Genomic DNA, 15,116 nt, shown 5'->3' with positions numbered 1-15,116 from the left:
AATATGTCTGTTAATGTCTATTGAACACTATTTTGCTTAATTTAATTTAATTTTAGGGTTGTGAGGTACATGCAAGGATTTACTATATAAGTAAATTGAGTGCAGGTAAAGTCTGGACTTTTAGCAGGCCCTTTCTCCCCGATACTCAACCTGGTACCCAGTGTATGGTTGTGTGCTCCTTGTCCCTCCTTTCTTCTTCCCTCCTTTTGCAGTCTCCAGCATCTGTTGTTCCTAACTTTGTGCTCATGTGACCAGTGATCAGGGCCTGCTTGTGAGTGAGAGCATGCAGTATTCAGCTTATTGTTTCTGTGATAATTCACTTAGAATGATGGTCTCCAGCTACATCCATGTTGCTGCAAAGGACATGATTCTGTTCTTCTTTATGGCTGTATACTATACCATTTTGTATATTTCCCACATTTTCTTTATCTAGTCCACTTTCGATGGGCATTTGGGTTGGTTCCATGTTTTTGCTATTGTAAATAGTGCCACAGTGAACATAAGTGTGCAGGTGTCTTTTTAACAGAGTAATTTATGTCCCTCTGGGTATATTCCCAGAAGTGGGATTGCTGGATTGTATGGTAGCTTAATTTTTAGATCTTTGCAAAAATGCTATACTGCTTTCCACAAAGATTGAACTAACTTATATTCCTGCCAATAGTGTAGAAGCATTCCCTTTTCCCTGCAGCTATGCCAACACCTGTTGTTTTTTGACTTCTTTTTTTTTTATTTTGTGTTGGAGTCTTAGTCTGTCGCCCAGGCTGGAGTGAAGTGGCATGCTTATGGTCACCCCAGCGGCGACCTGCTGGGCTCAGGCAATCCTTCCACCTCAATCTTCCAAGTAGCCAGAGTTACAGGTGTGCGCTACCACGCCTGGCTGTTTTATTTATTTATTTATTTATTTTTTTATTGTAGAGGTGAGATTTCGCCAAGTTGCCCAGGCTGGTCTTGAACCCATGGGCTCAGGCATTCCTCTCACCTTGGCCTTTCAAAGTGCTGGGATTACAGGTTTGAACCACTGTGCCCAGCTTTTTTGACTTTTTAATGTTAGCCATCCTTACTTGTGCTAGGTGGTATCTCATTGTAGTTTTGATTTGCACTTTTTTGATAATTAGTTAGGTTGTACATTTTTTCATGTTTGTTGGTTGCCTGAATTTCTTTGAGACATGACTGTTCATGTCCTTTGCCCATTTTTTTATGGAATTGTTTGTTCTTTTCCTTTCAATTCGTTTGAGTTCCTTGTAGATCCTGGATCTTAGGCCTTTGTTGGATGCATAACTTGCAAATATTTTTATTCCCATGGGTTTTCTCTTTATTCTCTTGATGGTTTCTTTTGCTGTTTGAGTTTAATAAGATTCTACCTGCTAATATTAGCCTTTGCTGCATTTTCTTTTGAGAACTTGGCCATTAATCCATTGCCTGTTCTGCTGTCCAGAAGAGTGTTCTCTAAGTTTTCTTCTAAGAGTCTTATAGTTTGAGGTCTCATATTTAAGTCCTTGAACCATTTTGAGTTAATTTTATTCTTAAAGCTCTAGGTCCTGCCAGGTGGGGATGCATCTGCCCTTCTCTAGCCTAGATCTCAGGGGCAAGTTTAATTCTTCTGCATGTTTTAGCCAGTTATTCCAGCACCATTTGCTAAATATGGTTTTGTTTCTCTAACGTTTGTTTTTATCAGCTTTGTTGAAGATGAGTTGGCTGAAGGTCCATGATTTTATTTCCATATTCTCTGTCCTATACCATTGCTCTATGTATCTATTTCTGTACCAATACAATGCTGTCTTGGTTACTGCAGTCTTGTAGTAAATTTTAAAGCCTAGAAATATGATGCCTCCTGTTTTATTTTACTAAGGATTGCTTGAGCTATTTGGGCTCCTTGCTTCCATATGAATTTCTGTAGTCTTTTCTAGGTCTATGGAAAATAATACTGGCAATTTGATAGGAATTATGCTAAATCTGTAGATTGTCTTGGGTAGAGTGGATATTCTTGATTTTTTGAGCAGTGTTTTATTGTTCTAATTGTAAAGGTCTTTCACCTCTTTGGTTAGGTGGATGCCAGGATATTTTATTTTCTTGTGTATGCCTATTGTGAATGGGATTGTGTTTTTAATTTGTTTCTCAGCCTGATTATTGTTGGTGTATAGTAATGCAACTATTTTTTTGCAAATTGATTTTGTATCTTGAGACTTTACCATAGTCATATATCAGTGTGAGGAGGGTCTTTTTTTGTTTTTGTTTTTTGCTTTTTAAGTAGGGTCTTACACTGTCACCCAGGCTGAAGTGCAGTGGCATGATCCTGGTTCACCACAGTGACAGATCCCAATTCACCACAGCCTTGAGGGAAGAGGTTTTTGACAGACTCTCTAGGGTTTTCTAGGCATAGAATCACATCATTTACAAAGAGGGATAACTCAACTTTCTCTTCCTATCAGGAAATCAGGATATCCCTGATTTTCTCCTGCCTGACAGCTCTGGTTATAACTTTCAGCAATATGTTAAATAGAAGGGGTGAATGTAGTCATCCTCGTCTTGTTCTTAGGGGGAATGCTTCTAGCTTCTTCCCATTAGGCATTTTGTTGGCTGCAGGTTTCTCATAGATGGCTTTTATTATTTTCAGGAATGTTCCTTTGATGCCTAGATGTTCGAGGGTTTTTTATCAAGAAGGGATGTTGGATTTTATCAAATGCTTTTTTGGTGTCTAATGAGATAATCATGTGGTTCTTGGTTTTGCACCTGTTTATGTGATGAATTATGTTTATTGATTTACATATGTTGAACCAGATTTGCATCCCAGGAATGAAGCCCAATTGGTCATGATAGATGATCTTGAAGTGTGTTGTTGACTGTGATTTGCTAGAATCTTGCTGGCATTGTTTGCATTTATGTTGACCAGGAAAATTGGCCTGCAGTTTTCTTTTCTTTTTGCCATTTGGTGGTATCAGGATGATATTTGATTTATAAAATAAGCTAGGGAGAATTCCTTCCTTCTCAACTTCCTGCATTACTTTCATTAGGATTGGTATCAGCTCTTTCGTATACATCTTGTAGAATTCAGCTAAGAAACCATCTAACCCAGGCTTTTTTTTTTTTTTGGTAGGAAGGTTTCTTATAACTGAGTCGATTTTTTGGATTACTATTGGCCTATTGGTCTGGCATCAATCTTGGGAGATTATGTGATGCCAGAAGTTTCTCCATTTACTCTAGATTTTCATACAGATGTTTGTAGTCATCTCTGATCATCCTTTGAATTTCTTCATCTTTTGACTTTCCTCAGGCTCAGTTTTGGCATCATCTGTTTCATTTTTAATTGTGTTTATTTGAACTTTCTCTGTCTCTCTCTCTCCTGTGAGTCTGAACAGAGGTCTGTCAGTCTTATTTATTCTTTCAAAGAATCAGCTTTTTGTCTTGCTGATCCTTTCTATGGTTTTGTTTTTTGTTTTTTTTTTTGGATTATTTTATTCTACTGTGACTTTATTTTAATAATTACAATTTTTTTACTAATTCAAAGATTGAATTGCTCTTGACTTTTCAGCTCCCTTAAGTGTGACATTAGGCTGTTTAGTTGAGATCCCTCTGTTTTCTTGATATAGACATGAAATGTTATAAATTTCCCTCTCAGCATCACTTTCATAGTATCACAGAGGTTTTGGTATGTTGTGTCTTTGTTTTCATTTGTTTACAAGAATCTTTTTATTGCTGCCTTGATTTTTGTGTTGACCCAAAAGTTATTCAGAAGCATGTTGTTTAATTTTCACATATTTTTGTGTTTTGGAGGGTTTCTGTTGATGATGATACTTATTTCTATTCCACTGTGGTCTGAGAAGATGGTTAGTATGATTTCGAACCTTTGAAATTTGTTTGTGTTTGATTTATGCCCAAGAATGTAGTCGATCTTGGAATATGTTTCATGTGTTGATGAGAAGAATGTATATTCCATAGTTGTTGGGTAAAGTATTCTTTAGAAGTCTTTATGTCCAATTGGTCAAGTGTTGAGTTAAGGTTCTGAATTTTCTTCTTAGTTTTTTGCCTCAATGGACTGTTTAGAGTCTAAGGCTGTTAGGTGGGGTATGAATGTCTCTTACTATAATTGTAAGTCTGTTTATGTCCTCTCTTAGTTTAGTTAGCAATTGTTTTATAAATCTGGGTGCTCTTATGTTGGGTGCATATATACTTAATATTGGTATTTCTTGCTGGTGGATTGAGTCTTTTATCATTACACAATGTCCTTCAGTGTCGTTTTTAACTTCTATTGGCTTAAAGTCTGCTTGGTCTGATAAAAAGAATAACTATTCTTTTTCTTTTTTGTTTTCCATTTGCCTGGAAGATCTTTTTCCGGTCCTTTATTTTGAGCCTGAGTCTTCAGTGAGTCATGATCTTTTTGCTGGAGGAGAGTCTTGCCTTGATATCAATGGCTGCTGACTGTTCAGGGTGGTGGTTGCTGAAGGTTCAAGTGACTATTGCCATTTTTTAACATCAGACAACTATGAATTTTGCTGCATTGATTGAACTTCCCATCACAAAAGATTTCTTTGTAGCATATAATGCTGTTTGGTAGCATTTTTTTCACAGATGAACTTCTTTCAAAATTTGAGTCAGTACTCTCAAAGCTTACTGTTGCTTTATCAACTAAGTTTATGTGGTAATCTAAATCCTTTGTTGTCATTTCAACAATGTTCACAGCATTTTCACCAAGAGTAGCTTCCATCTCAAGAAACTACTTTCTTTACTCTTGTATAAGAAGCAATTCCTCATCTGTTCAAGTTTCGTCATGAGATTGTAACAATTCAGTCACATAATCAGGCTCCCTTTCTCTTCCTTCTCCTCCTCCTCTTTCTTTTTCTTTTTGAATTTTATTTTTGGAATGATTTTTTTCAATAGCTTTAGGAGGTACAAATAATTTTTGGCTACATACATTGTTATAGTGGTAAAAATGGATGGACTTTAAGTGTATTCACCACCCCCGCCTGTGCACATTGTACCTGATAGGTGACTTTTCATCCCTCCTTCCTTCCCTCCCCATTCTGAATCCTCAATATTTATTATGCAATTTTCTTTGCCATTGCAGATCCTTGGTTTACTTCTCACTAATATCTGAGAACATGCAGTGTTTGGTTTTCTTTTCCTGCATTATTTCACTTGGAGTAATGTTTTTCAATTCCATTCAAGTTCCTGCAAAAATAACATTATTTCATTCTTTTTGACTGAATAGTGTTCCATGCTATAGTGTGTGTGTGTGTGTGTGTGTGTGTGTGTGTGTGTGTGTGTGTGATTCCACATCTTTGTAATTGTGAATCATGCTGTGATAAACATACAAGTTCAGGTGTCTTTTTTGTATGATCACCTTTGTTCCTTTGGGGAGATACCAAGTATTGGGATTGCTGGATCAAATAGTAGATCTATGTTTAGTTCTTTGAGTAATTTCCATACTGATTTCCATAGCGATTGTACTAATTTACACTTTCACCAACAGTTTATATGCATTTCCTTTTCACCACATCCATGCCAGCATTTATTGCTTTTTGATTTTTTTAATAGTGGCCATTCTGACTGGTTTAAGATTTTATTTCACTGTGGCTTTAATTTGCACACCCCTAATAATTAGTGATGCTGAGCACTTTTTCATATATTTGTTAGCTATTTGTATGTCTTCTTTTAAGAGTTGTTTGTTCCTGGTGTTTGCCCGCTTTTCAATAGGGTTATTTGTTTTTCTCTTGCTGTTTTGTTTGAGTTCTTTATAGATTCTGGATATTAGTTATTTGTCAGATACATAGTTTAAGAATATTTTCTCCCATTTTGTAGGTTGCCTGTTTAGTCTGCTGATTCTTTCTTTTGTTGTGCAGAAACTTTTTGGTTTAATTAAGTCTCACTAGCTTATTTTTGCTTTTGCTGCATTTACTTTTGGAGTTTTAGCCATAAATTCTTTTCCTAGGCTAATGTCCAGAAGAGTTTTTCCTAGGTTTTTTTCTAGGATTTTTATGGTTTCAAATCTGACATTTAAGTCTTTAATCCAGTTTGAGTTAATTTTTGTATAGGGAGAGAGATAGGGATCAAGTTTCCTTTTTCTGTAAGTAGCTCTCCAAAATTTTTAACACCATTTGTTGAATAGGGTGTCCTTTTCTCAGTGTTTTTATCTGTTTTGTTCAAGAGCCATTCGTTGTAGGTTTTTGTATTTATTTCTGGATACTCTATTCTATTCCATTGTCTACATGTCCAGTGTTTTTGAACCAGAACCATGCTATTTTGACTACTGTAGCTTTGCAGCATAATTTGAAGTCAGGTAATATGATTCCTTCATCTTTTCTTTCTTCTTAGGCTTGCTGTAGTTATTCTGGCTCTTTTTGGTGCCAAATGAATTTTAGGATTGTTTTTTCTAATTCTGTAAAAAATGATGTTGGGATTTGTTAGGATTGTGTAGAGTCTATAGATTACTTTAGCTAATATGATTATTTTTAACAATGCTGATTCTTCTAATCCATGAGCATGGGATATTTTTTCATTTGTTTGTGTCTCTACAGTTTCTTCCATCAGCATTTTATAGTTTTTCTTGTAGAGGTCTTTCACCTCTGTGGTTAAATATATTCCTAAGTATTTTAGTTTTTTGACAGCTATTTTTTTTTTTTTTTGAGTTGGAGTCTCACTCTGTCACCCAGACTGGAGTGCAGTGGCCGCTCCCGGCCACCGCAGCCTCGACCTGCTAGGCTCTGGCGATCCTTCCGCCTCAGCCTTTCAAGTAGCCGGAATTCAGGCACGCGCTACCATGCCTGGCTGATTTTTGATTTATTGTAGAGATGAGGTCTCGCTGCCCAGGCGGGTCTTGAGCCCGCAGGCTCAGGCAATCCACTCACCTCAGCCTCCCAAAGGCGCGGGATTACAGGCTGAGCCACCCAGACCGGCTTTAACAGCTATTTTAAATGGAATTGAGTTCTTTATTTGATTCTCACTTTGGTTGCTATTGGTATACAACTGTGCTATTGAATTGTGTGTGTTGATTTTGTATCCTGAGACTTTACTAAATTCATTTACCAAATCCAGGAATCTTTTTGAGGAGTCATTGGGTTGTCTAGGTATAAGATCATATCATTAGTATACAGGTGTATTTTGATTTCTTCTTTTTGAATTTGAATGCTCTTTATGTCTTTCTCTTGCTTGTTTACTCCGTTGATGTTTTGACTTTCTCCGATGAATCATAAATATTCTTAATGGTATATAAAATGGTGAATTCTTTCCATATGGTTTTAAATTTACTTTGCCAAGATCCATCAGGGTAATTGCTATTTATGACAGGAATAAGCTCACAAAGTGTATTTCTTAAATAGTAAGACTTTAAAGTTGGAATTACTCCTTGAACCAAGGCTACTGAATAGATGTTGTGTTGTTAGCAGGCATGCAAACATGAAAGCTATAAAAGTCTTGGATAGCATCTTCTTCCAACAGAATGTTGTCTCATCTACATTGAGTGTAGCCACCTTCATCAGTGATCTTAGTGGGTATCCCGGACAACTTGCTGCATCTTCTACATCAGTATTTGCTGTTTCACCTTCCATTTATATACTATGGGGATAGCTTATTTTCTTAATCCTCATTAATCAACCTCTGCTAGCACCCAGTTTTTCTTCTGCTGCTTCCTCATCTTTCTCAGGCTTCATAGAATTGAAGAGCTAGGGCCTTGTTCTGGGTTAGGTTTTGGCTTAAGGAAGAATTGTGGCTGGTTTGATCTTCTGTTCAAACCATTAAGATTTTCTTAAATCAACAACAAACCTATTTTGTTTTCTTATTATTTGTGTGTTCATTGGAGTAGCACTTTAATTTCTTTCAAGAACTTTTCCTTTGCACTCATGACTTAGCTGTTTGGTGCAAGAATCCTAACTTTTGACCCGTCTCAGCTTTCAACATGCCTTCTTCACAGAGCTGAATCACTCCTAGTTTTTGTTTTAAATTGAGAGACATAGAACTCTTCTTATCACTTGAACACTTAGATAATGAACATTTGTATACTGGCCTAATTTTAATATAATTTTTTTTTGTCTCATAGAATAAGGGAGGCCTAAAGAGAGGGAGAGAAACACAAGAATGGACTGTTGGTAGAGCAGTCAGAATACACACATTTATTGACTAAGTATGTGGCCTTATATGGGCACAGTTCATGTTGTCCCCAAACAATTACAACGGGAACACCAAAGATCACTGATCATAAGCACCTTAATGATATAATAATAAGTACAAAGTTTGAAATATGGTTAGAATTACCAAAATGTTACATGGAGGCACAGAGTGCATACGTGCTGTTGGAGAAATGGAACTGAGAGAATTGCTGACACAGGATTGCCACAGACCTTCCATATCAAATATACAAGTTGCAATATCTGTGAAGCACAACAAAACCAAGTGCAGAAAAATGAAGTATTCCTGCATGTAGAGCAGTTTCAGAGTTGTTCATCTGTACCCCATGAAAAAAAAAGTTGTCAGTTAGAGCACAGTAATTATGTAAAGATCCTTTTCCTTCAACCTTACAAATTCCAGTGAAAACACTATTTTTCAAAGTAACTCAAGTCAGGCCCTTCGCACTTCATGTGGTTATGTCATGCACCTTTGGTCCAGTTAGATTTATTTGTTATGATCTGTATCCCATCCTGGGATTCCCCCAACATTCTGGCTTCTTTTTAAACTTTACATACATTAAAGTCCATTCTTTGTGATGTACAAGCTTATGGGTTTCACATTGCATAGCATCATGTATCCACTACCTGAGTTCCATCATCTTAAAAATTCTCCTGAACATTCCCTCTGTAGTCAACTACCCCTTTTTGCCTGTCTTTGGTAATCACTGATCTGTTTTCTGTTCTTATAGTTTTGTCTCTTCCAGAATGTGCTATGAATGGAATCAAACAATGTACGGTTTTGGGACTGACATCTTTCATTTAGTTAAATGTAGTTAGGGTTCATCCATGTCACTGCATAAATCAATAGCACTTTTATTTTTATCACTGAGTATTCCACTATCTATTCCACGACTCAGGATGTATATAGCACAGTCTATTCATTCCCCTGTTGCAAGATATTTGGGTTGCTTAAGTATTATTATTTTTTTTTGGTGGTTATGAATAAAGGTGTCGTATGCATTAATGTACAGTTTTTTTACGAATGTAAAATTTTAATTTACTTGGTTAAATAGTTAGAAATTGTATTGCTAGGTTGTATGGTAAGTTTATGTTTAATTAAGTAAACATCTACCAAGTTATCCTCCAAACTGTATCATTTTGCATTTCCACCATCAATGAACAAAAGTCTCTATTGCTACACAGTTGTCTCCAGCATTTGGTATGGCCAGATTTATTTGTATTTTAGCAATTCAAATAAGCATTAAATTAGCTTTTAATATTTAGACTTACAAATAAATAATCTTATGTAGTTACTCTGTAAGCCAAATAGTTTTCATTTTTATTGTTGTTTGACTAAGAATTTGCAGAATTTTCTTTTTATGCTAGAGAATTGGATGTTTAACCAAGGTATTTATATGTAACTCCCACCCCCACATTGCCTTTCTTTTTTTTTTTTTTTTTTGAGTTGGAGTCTCACTCTGGCCCAGACTGGAGTGCAGTGGCCGCTCCCGGCCACTGCAGCCTCCACCTGCTGGGCTCCAGCGATCCTTCCGCCTCAGCCTTCCAAGTAGCCGGAATTACAGGCATACGCTACCATGCCCGGCTGATTTTTTGATTTATTGTAGAGATGCGGTCTTGCTCCCAGGCGGGTCTCGAACCCGCGGGCTCAGGCAATCCACTCACCTCAGCCTCCCAAAGGTGCTGGATTACAGGCTCAGCCACCAAGCCTTTTTTTTTGTTTTTGTTTTGAGTTGGAGTCTCACTCCGTCACCCAGACTGGAGTGCAGTGGCACGCTCCCGGCCACCACAGCCTCGACCTGCTGGGCTCCAGCAGTCCTTCCTCCTCAGCCTTACAAGTAGCCGGAACTATAGGCAAGCGCTACCATGCCCGGCTAATTTTTGATTTATTGTAGAGACGAGGTCTCGCCAACTTTCCCGGGCGCGTCACGAACCCGTGGGCTCAGGCAATCCACTCACCTCGGCTTCCCAAAGTGCTGAGATTACAGGCCGAGCCACCGAACCTGGCCCATGTTGCCTTTCTGATACAAAAATTCAAATGTTTCTTAAGATCTGAACATTTTTTTCTTATATATTTGAAGTTTTGCTTTTTTCCACCCATAATTAATCTGCTTGTGAGACCTCTGTTATATAAATTTGGATCTCATATGTTTCTCTTTTTCATATATTTTTATTTTGCTGATGGTTTGCATTCTTTGGTTTTTTTGCTTTATACTTCATGAAATTTCTTAAGGGAGTTCCTAAATCACTATTTTTTTTCAGTCAATGTTTCACTGAATTAATTAATTAATTAATTTTGGGTCAAGTTCTCACTCTGTCACTCAGGCTGGAGTGCAGTGCCACAATCATGGCTCATTGCAACCTCTACCTCCTGGGCCCAGGCAATCCTTCTGCCTTAGCCTCCCAAGCAACTGAGACTGTAAGCATTTGCACCACACTAAGTTTTGTTTTGTTTTTTTTTTGGGGGGGTAGAGATAAAACCTCCCTGTGATGCCCAGCCTGGGTTTATATTAAGTGTGTGTGTGTGTGTGTGTGTGTGTGTGTGTGTGTGTGTTTTAATTTCTTATAGTTTATTTTACATATCAGCTTTCACTTAATTTATGAAGGCAATATACTGGATATACTAAGTAGAATTTTTAAAGCACTATCTTTGGTTATTTGTTGGAGGTCTTGGTTCTGAATGCCCAACCTCTCCCACCCCTTCCCCCATACACACCAACCACTTTGGGAGTTGCCTACTCTCTCCATATTGCTTGGTGATTTGATTTATCTATTAAAATTCAAGAATGGAGGTCAGTTTTATTAAGATTGATTGCTAATACGGCTTTTTGTATTGTATTTCCAGGATACTGCTGACTTTCTTCTTGCATAGCGCCCTGTGAACATGTCTTCCTGGGAAATGCAAGTGGTGGGTCTAAGCTAATGAATACGGTTTGTTTTAAGATACAGATAGGTATACTGAAAAGTTCTAAGAGCAAGGTGGTTGGCCTGGGTATACTATAAGATTCAAGCTGTAGATTTGCCTATTGTGCTGTTTGTAGCAAGTAAAGAACTCCAGAGGACACTTGTTTTAGTCTATAATTCTATCTGTGGTTCTAGAAACTATAATATTTGTAAGTGATTTCTAATTGACTCAGTCTCAAACTTTGGTATTAAAGTCTAAAAACTGGATTTATCTTGTTAGATGTTTTATAAGTAATCAGAAGTAGGGATAGAGGCTGAGTATGGTATTGAATTCGTAGGGAGGCCATAGTAAATTACCACAAACTAAGTGACTTAAAAAACCAGAAATTTACTCCCTTACAGATGCAGAAAATAGGAGCCCAAAATTAAGGTTTCAGTAGGGTTGATTTCTTCTGAATGGGGATCTGTTTCTTATTTCTTGGCTTAGCTTGTAGATGCATCACTCCAATTCTTTCTCCATCTTCACATGTTGTTTTCTCCTGTGTGTCTATGTCTCTGCGTCCAAATTTCCCTCTTCTTATAAGGACACTTCTCATAATGAATTTAGGGTATAGGCTAATCTCATCTGACCTCATCTTAACTTGATTACATTTGCAAAAACCCTGTTTCTGAATGTCATTTTCACAGGTTCTGCATGAATATGACTTCTAGGGCAATACTACTAAACTCAGTACTAATGTTAAGGAGTTGATTCAGATGCTGTGCTATGAGAAGTCCCAGTTTAACAACTTTTCTTTTTATTCATAGCAGTTGAAATAAAGCCTGGGGAAAGCCTGGTGCAGAGAACCACCTCGTTCACAATTTGAATTCTCATCTGCCCTCCTGCCAGTTATCTCAGACTCCCCCTTGCTTCTCTCCTCTGTCATTCTGAGATGAAGAAGGGAAACTGATGAGACCTCATTTTGCTTTGGTGAAATGCTTGGCATGGGTACTATACTCTTGTTTGTGGATCTGATACACAATTTGCTTAACATGGTCCAAAAATGTTTAAAGTTTTTAGTCCATTATTAGTGCTTTTTCTTGTGTTTCTTTGCTTATAGATCTTTTCTTTTCTTTTTTTTCTTTCTTTCCTCTTTTTGTATTTCATTGGTCAAGTAGATGAAACTTTTAATGCATCAGGCAAAAAATTACTTGGTATAGTACACCACCTTCATAAATATTGAAGACAGTCTCTTATTCTTCCTTTACAGCGTTCTAATCACAGTCTTTGTATAGAACAGATATTCAATGAGTATTTTTAAAATGAATTTGTAATTCTAGATATTAAGTATAAATGCATCCATGGAGAATTTTGGTACAAGCCTTTCTTGTACCTTTGAAATCATGTAGTACCTGAAATTGCTAAGACTAAAAGAGATGGAGAAGAGATGAGAGGCAAGTAATAAACATATATTTAACCTTGCTATATAGCAAAAACTATGAAAAGGCCATGTCAAAAGCTGTTTAGTCCTCACAACAATACTATGAGATCAGAATCTCTTCCATTTTATAAATATGGTAGGGTTACATAAATATTACAGGGTTAAGTAACTTCTTCAAGGTTACATAACTACTATGCAATAAAACCTTTTTAGCAAGAAATCTGTGTCTTCCTAAATCAAAATCTATACTTTTCTTATCATACCTCCTTATTATTTCCTATGGGATAATGTCAGTTTTTCTGGAACCAAGAAGTTTCACTGTTTCTTACATACTATTGAGAAAAATTGTTCATTTTATCAAATATTGCTCATCATACACATCCATATGTGTGCACACATATGTAAATACTTATATAGAATTTACAAACTTATAAATTATTTCTGCAGAACCTGTGGCTAACTCTGATTTTGTAACGCAGTAATTGTCTTTATTCAGCTATTCTGAGACCCATGACAAAATCAGTGCCCACCCACTCAGAGGCAACAGAGTGTGTGACATGGAATGAAAATCCCAAGAATTACCATGCTTCCCTTTCTCACGCTATACTTTCTTAGCTTGTTTACAGTTCCTATCCAGATTCTCCTTTAAACAAACATTTGGTAAGTTATTCTATGTGCTAGGCATTGTTCTGTGCTGGTTCTGGAATCCTCAGGGAAACACATGTATTAAAACAGGAAGGAGTCATTCTGTTTTTCAGGAAAACAGAAGATGGTTTTGTTGACAACTTCAATGGCAATGATGAGTTTCTCAGTTCAGTTGACTGGGGTGAAAACAAGATGGTCAGAAGAGAGTAAAGAGAATAATAATAATAATAATAATAAAGATATACCTTGTTCACATGAGCTCTAAGCTGGTGAGTCTCAATCAACTGAGGAAGTCTGTTGGCAATTTCCATCCAAGGCCTGTAATGATCTGGAAGTTCTTTCTGCATTCAAAATAGAAATATGTCAATGTTTTAGACCTCTTTGGAAAGCAGGATCAGGGAGTAGCAGCTTTCAGATTTCAGCCTTCAGGAGAGTTCAAGTCAACTCAGTTCAACAAACATTGAAAATTCACTATATGCTAGGCCCTTTGCTAGGCACTGCAGACACATAAATGACTAAAATGCAGTTCATGTCCTTAAGAAGCACATGGTCTAGTTAGGGAGAAAAAGATCTAATCAGATGTATCCCAATATGGCAAAATATACTTAATTACTGATATGTGTGTAAGTTTAAGGACTTGCAAACAAGAGGAAGTAGTTAATTGCGTCAATTGCTGTTGGGAATTAAAGGGAAACATTTATAGAAATATGACAGTTAAGTCCAGTGTTGGAGTCCAGAAGTGACTTTTTTTTGGCGGTGGGGGGGGGCGTGGGGAGGAGGTGGGGAACTTGGAGAAGGTAGTAAAGGCAGAGGGGACAGCAGATAAGTGCATATGTGTTCTTATTGGGACTACAAATGAGTCTGTGCTGCTAGAATACAGAGCTCAAGAGAAAGCATGATGGAAAATGAATCTAAAAAGTCAGATTAAATGTGCTTTGTATAGAATATATAAGTTTTTCCTTTATGTAAATTGGTGAAATTGTTTGATTTTTAAATTTTAAGAAGATAATTTTGTCTGTAAGATTTTAGGATATAAAGTCATATTATTAAGCCCTTGATGTACTTTTTTTTAAGTGAAAAAGCAGGATTTATTGAGAGGACAGGAAAGCTCCCACAGTGGGAGGGGACCCGAGGGGTTGCCCAACATACTATTTAAGAAGTAAACTTAGGCAATTGCATTGAATTTGGAAAGGAGAGACGGTATTCAAGGTATATTTGGAAAATACATTGAAATGATATGATGATTAAATTTGAGGGTGGGTGCTATCCTAAGTAGCTTTATTTGTGTGCCCATTCTGGATTCACTGTTTAGTCAAGTAGGATGTAGTCTGAATTTTAGTCACTCCAACTTTAACTCAAGGAGTGGCAAATTACATTAGTAATTGTGAATTTTCATTGGAGCCTAGACACTCTCATTTCTTTACAGATTGTCTATGTTGTTGTTTTTGTATTATAACAGTGGAGTTGGGTAGTTGCAACAGAAACTGTATGGTATGCAAAGGCTAAAGTACTTATGTTTTTTTAATATATTGAGTTAAAAATATCTGTAGAAACTAAAAATATGGCTGTGTACTGAAAAGTTTTATATACAGTTTAAAGGTCAGGAGAAAAAGTCATATTAGAAATATGAAATTGAAAAGCATAACTGCAGGAAAAACCTTACACTGTGGTTAAAACCACAAAGGTGTAGAAGGTCATTTGAGAGAATATATGAAGTGAAAGGAGAAGAAAGTCTAGATTAGCACAGTGGAAATATTCACGAGGTAGCTAGAAGAATTGAATCCAGCAATACAGCTCAAAAAGATAGTTATGGAAGTTCAATGAGCTGGAATAGAACGACCTTATCAAAGTCAAGACATCAGGAGATTTTACAGGAGTAAGGAATCATCAGAAGGTCAAATGTACTATTAGAAACTTAAACTAAGACTCCCTCCTTTAAGCCGGGCTCGGTGGCTCAGCCTGTAATCCCGTGCTTTGGGAGGCTGAGGTGAGTGGATTGCCTGAGCCCACGGGTTCGAGACCCGCCTGGGAA

General features: G+C 36.9%; 1 protein-coding gene across 1 annotated transcript in view; it reads right to left on the bottom strand.

Annotated features, from left to right (window-relative positions):
- IDO2 (indoleamine 2,3-dioxygenase 2) overlaps positions 1 to 15,116 on the bottom strand; it is a 67,185-nt gene that overhangs the window by 37,304 nt on the left and 14,765 nt on the right. Inside the window, exon 2 of the mRNA XM_008051637.2 lies at positions 13,330 to 13,425. Coding sequence (XP_008049828.1) covers positions 13,330 to 13,425 — 96 coding nt within the window. The remainder of the gene's footprint in view (positions 1 to 13,329; positions 13,426 to 15,116) is intronic.

This window comes from Carlito syrichta, unplaced genomic scaffold (assembly GCF_000164805.1).
Source record: "Carlito syrichta isolate Samal-C Ts95f unplaced genomic scaffold, Tarsius_syrichta-2.0.1 Scaffold213046, whole genome shotgun sequence".
Taxonomy (NCBI): domain Eukaryota; kingdom Metazoa; phylum Chordata; class Mammalia; order Primates; family Tarsiidae; genus Carlito; species Carlito syrichta.
This window is presented reverse-complemented; position numbering and strand designations above follow the sequence as displayed.